At 41.7% G+C, this 4,658-nt stretch overlaps 1 protein-coding gene across 1 annotated transcript; it reads left to right on the plus strand.

Annotated features, from left to right (window-relative positions):
- Positions 1 to 2,682: 2,682 nt before the first annotated feature.
- On the plus strand, positions 2,683 to 4,150 carry LOC142948164 (proteinase-activated receptor 2-like). The gene has a single exon (XM_076090036.1). The coding sequence runs from the start codon at positions 2,683 to 2,685 to the stop codon at positions 3,736 to 3,738; it is 1,056 nt and encodes a 351-aa protein (XP_075946151.1). The 3' UTR covers positions 3,739 to 4,150.
- The last annotated feature ends 508 nt before the right edge of the window (positions 4,151 to 4,658 follow it).

Below are 4,658 nucleotides of genomic sequence, written 5' to 3' on the forward strand. Positions count from 1 at the left end.
AGCGTGAAGTACTTTTAAGTGTATTATACACAGTAAGGCTGTAGTTCTACTGTGTTTCCTCCTCCAGCAGGAAGCGCTACGATACCGATAATGAAAGGAAACCTGAGGGACTCAGAGCTCCACCTCCTGTTTCACTGTGTTCATATCGGTCTGAGCAGAGAGTCATGTGAGAGTGTAAAGGAGCTACTGACTGAACAAATGCTTTTTTAATCTTTCAATGTAAAACAACTGGCTGTCCTGTAGATTACTTCTCTTCATCCACTTGATTCATTTGCCAGTTATCTTCTTGATTAACTGATTAATCGTCGTGAAAAACTGCCCATCACATGTTCCTGAGAGTCCGTCTTTAAATGTCTTCTTCTGTCCGACCAACTGTCCAAAACCAAAAAGATGTTCAATTAACAGACAAACAAAAAGAATATGAAGAACATTTGTTTCATGCACAGCCCATCTAACTTATGAACATGAAATATTTCATTATTTGGAGAAATAATGATTTCTGGTCTTTTCTGTATTTTGTCACCTTCAATAAATGTGAAAGTTTGTAGCAAAGAATTCCAACTTCAGCTCTTTTCTACATTTTGGGTTTTAATTAAGTCAAAACAACAACAACAAGGTTGCTTTTGGTATTATTATTTTTACACACATTTGAATCCTTTATTTTGGAATAATATGTAACAAAGGGTGACTTGAACCAGCTTAGACAAACAGAAACATTGAAGAAAGACTCAAATATTGCACTTAATATAATATAATAATCACATAACATGGACCACACACCTGTGTGCATATGTTCATGTACAGCAGCTTCTGTTCTGCTTTCTTCATAAGGTCACAAGTGATGGAAAACAGAAGTAGGTCAAACTACGGCTTTAATTATATCTTTAGGAAATGACCTTCTTATCAGTTTGATGCTTGTGTTTCAAACAATAGAATCAGACGTTGAAGTATTATTCAGGTCTTTAGCGTAAGTAAAAGAAGCAACACTACAGTGTACATCATAATGTATTTGTTGATTTGTATTAGTAAGTAACTACAGATGACGAAATAAATGAAGCTAGCAGAGTAAAAAGTAGAAAGTAGCATAAAATGAAAATACTCCAGTAAAGTACACGTAGCTCAAAAGTACAGTAAATGTATTTAAATACACTCCACTACTGTCTCAAATGAAAGATTGGAGTAAATATTTTCAAAGGGCACTTAAATTAGAAATAAAATGAAAATTGGCGAAATAATAAAACAGTCGTTTAAATCAAACACCAGAAGTTGTTTACTGGTATGAAACCGATGTCATCTGAGAACCAATCATAGATGTTTACCGGTGAACTCACCTGACGGAAAGACGACGTCATACTTCCAAAATCAGCCCTGAGAGGCGTGTCTAGGTTGGCTGCCCAGGTGTCAAACCCCTCAGTTCTGTGAAGACCGGGATAGCAGTTAAAAGCAGCGCAGCCACACCTGCACACCACACTGCTGCTCTTTACCTGTGAACGGTCATGGCCGCGAGGACGCGATGGTTTCAGCTCTTCCTCCTGCTGGGGTTCCTGCTGGGGTTCCTGCAGACCTGCGTGTTAGAGAAAGGTAAGAAGAAAAGCTCCAGCATGTTGTTTACACCTGTGGTGTGTTTAAGGTCTTAAAACTTTAAGGTCAGGATCCTAAAGTTGTTCTGTTTTCTGAGCTGCAAGCGTCGAACATACAAAGGCCATGTTGGTTTGATGTGTCGGCCTCCAGTGATTAGTCAGAAGTAGTTTGATCTCAGTTACTGAGTTATGAAGTATTATTTATATGTGAAGTGGGTCGTTGTGATGCTCAAAGACAAGGTCTAATTATATGTAGAGAGCAGTGTGAGTGCTCACACTCAAGTACTGTATTTAAGTACAAATTTGGGGTACTTGTACCTGACTCTTTCCATTTTATGCAACTTCATACTTCTCCACTAAATCTCAGAGGTACATATTGTACTTTATACATCTCAGAGGTAAATATTGTACTTTTTACTGACAGCTTTGTTTTCTTCTTAGATGACCATCCTTCAAACCCCAGTGGAGGTAAGAACCACGTATCTCCAGATGTGTAGATGTTGAATGTTTGTGATGAACTGAAGGATGAAGTGTTCCTTTATGTGTTGATGTTGAATGTTTGTGATGAACTGAAGGATGAAGTGTTCCTTTATGTGTTGATGTTGAATGTTTGTGATAAACTGAAGGATGAAGTGTTCCTTTAAGTGTTGATAAAATCCTCCTTCAGCTAAATAAACTCTTTAAAAAGCCTCTTGGATCAGCTGGAAAATGCATCGTCACAAAGCTGAAAACAGGCTGTTTGTTCTTTTTAGAGATACGTGGTTCTCACAGGACAGAGACGCTTCAAACATATGATGATCTGATAGAATATGATGCATTGATGTAGATTAAACTAACCAACAGGATATAAAGGAGTTAACATGCAACATACACATTAATGCAGCAGGAATATTAATCCAGAAACAACAGATATGACAGTAAAACACTGAAAGAGAACATTTTACTGCTTTATACTTTTATACTTGGAGGTTTTGAATGCAGGACTTTTACTTGTAGTGGAGTATTTTCACAGTGTGGTATTGGAGGTACATTTATAGTACGTTCCTGCATGTACTGTCAACCTGTTGCACTTCTGCTTTTCACATGTAAACAACAAGCAGGCATGGGCGGTGGCGGTGACAGTACACCGAACGGATGCGGGGTGAACATCAGCACCGGAGACGAACAAGTCCTGAGAAGCAGCCTCACAACCGTCTTCCTCCCGATCGTCTACATCATCGTTTTCGTGGTGGGGCTGCCCACCAACGCCCTCGCCATCTGGGTGTTCGTCTTCAGGACCAAGAAGAAGCACCCGTCCTCCATCTACATGGCCAACCTGGCCCTGGCTGACCTGCTCTTCGTCATCTGGGTCCCCCTGAAGATCGCGTACCACTTCAACGGCAACAACTGGACCTACGGGCACGGGCTGTGCAAAGTGCTGGTGGCGTTTTTCTACGGCAACATGTATTGCTCCATCGCCTTCATCGCCTGCTTAAGCGTCCAGCGCTACTGGGCTGTGGTCCATCCGCTCTCGCGGCCCCAGAGGGCCAACGCCAAGGCCGTCGGCATCTCCGTCGCCGTGTGGGCGGTGGTCTGGCTCCTCACCGTCCCCCTCTACCTGTACGACCAAGAGGTCCACGTGACGAACCTGAACTTCAGCACCTGCCACGACGTCACCAAGCTCAGTCAGAAGGAAAAGGCGGCGGGCTACTTCCTGACGATGGGGACTCTGGGGTTCATCGCTCCCACCGTCGTGTGCATCATCTCCTACGTGCTCATGCTCAAGGCTCTCCGCAACAGCATGGCGGACCCCACCATCGCCAAGAAGCGGCGAAAGGCCGTGGTCTTCATTGTCACCGTGCTGGTGATGTTTCTGGTGTGCTTCACCCCGAGCAACATCATGCTGCTGGTGCACTACACCCTCCTGTTGTGTGGGGTGGAAAACACCCTGTACAGCTTCTACATCTCCACGCTGTGTCTGGCAAGTCTCAACAGCTGCCTGGACCCGTTCATCTACTACTTCATCTCGGAGGACTTCAGGGATCACGTGAAGAACACGTTCCTCTGCAGGAGCGAGAGGACGGTGGAGAGGATGAAAGTCTTCAGAGCCCTCAAGTACTCCAAGAAGAACAAAACGTACACGTCTGATTCGGGGAAGACGCTGAGTACCGAAAGCTGACTCGTCATCTTTAAAAATTCCTCTGTTATGGATTTCTTTACTGTGACTTTGTCCGTTTCTGTGAGGAAACTGTGACATGTCGTCTGTTTTAAAGGCCTCCTAGAAGCTTGGAGCTGTCTAAGTTACTGTTATTTTATTTTGTAAATGGGATTTTATTTTTTGTATCTTTTGATAATACAACTGATGTTCAACACTTGTTGCAGTCGTCTGCAGTTTTATTTGATTTCTATGGGACATCATTTATTTTTATATATATATGATCTTTGAGCTGTCATTTTTATTGTTTTGACGTGCTAAAAGGTTTTAGCATGTTGTGTGATACATGATGCAAGCTTGACATGTTTTTTACCTTGTGGATGCGTTTTTTAATGTAATCATTTAAAAGTTTGTCAATAAATGTAAATGTACAACCTGCAGGCCTGGAGAAGTCTCAGAATGTCTTTGAAGGTGTAAAGAAGTCTTACATTTGATTTACAAATGTCATATATGTTTCTCTTGAGTGCTGAAGGGAGTTATGTTAGTTAATCAATGTTTTATTTGTTTTTATCTGATTGCAGGCTGTCAGGAGATGATTTGCATCAATGAACTAAAAGGTGGTTTTTGCTGCAGGAGGCTGTTCAATACGCGTTCGTACCGTCAGACCTGCAGCAAACACTGTCACTGCTGCAGTAGCTAGAACTTAGCAACTTATAATGGGCAACTGTTGGCTTTTAGCAAATCATTTTAATTGTTTTAAACTGCAGGGAAGTTCTGAAAAAGAAGATGTAATGATGAATAATTCCAGGCCATATACTTACCTGCTGGGTTTTCCACCATACTTTCATACTTTGGCAGCTGGTATGATTCTGAAACGATTATTAAATTGCCTTCAATGTGTATGAAAGGGTCTTAAAACTATTAGATTTAACTTAGTTAAACTT

The sequence above is a fragment of the Anarhichas minor genome, unplaced genomic scaffold (assembly GCF_050575085.1).
Source record: "Anarhichas minor isolate MPS153535 unplaced genomic scaffold, ASM5057508v1 ptg000002l, whole genome shotgun sequence".
Taxonomy (NCBI): Eukaryota; Metazoa; Chordata; class Actinopteri; order Perciformes; family Anarhichadidae; genus Anarhichas; species Anarhichas minor.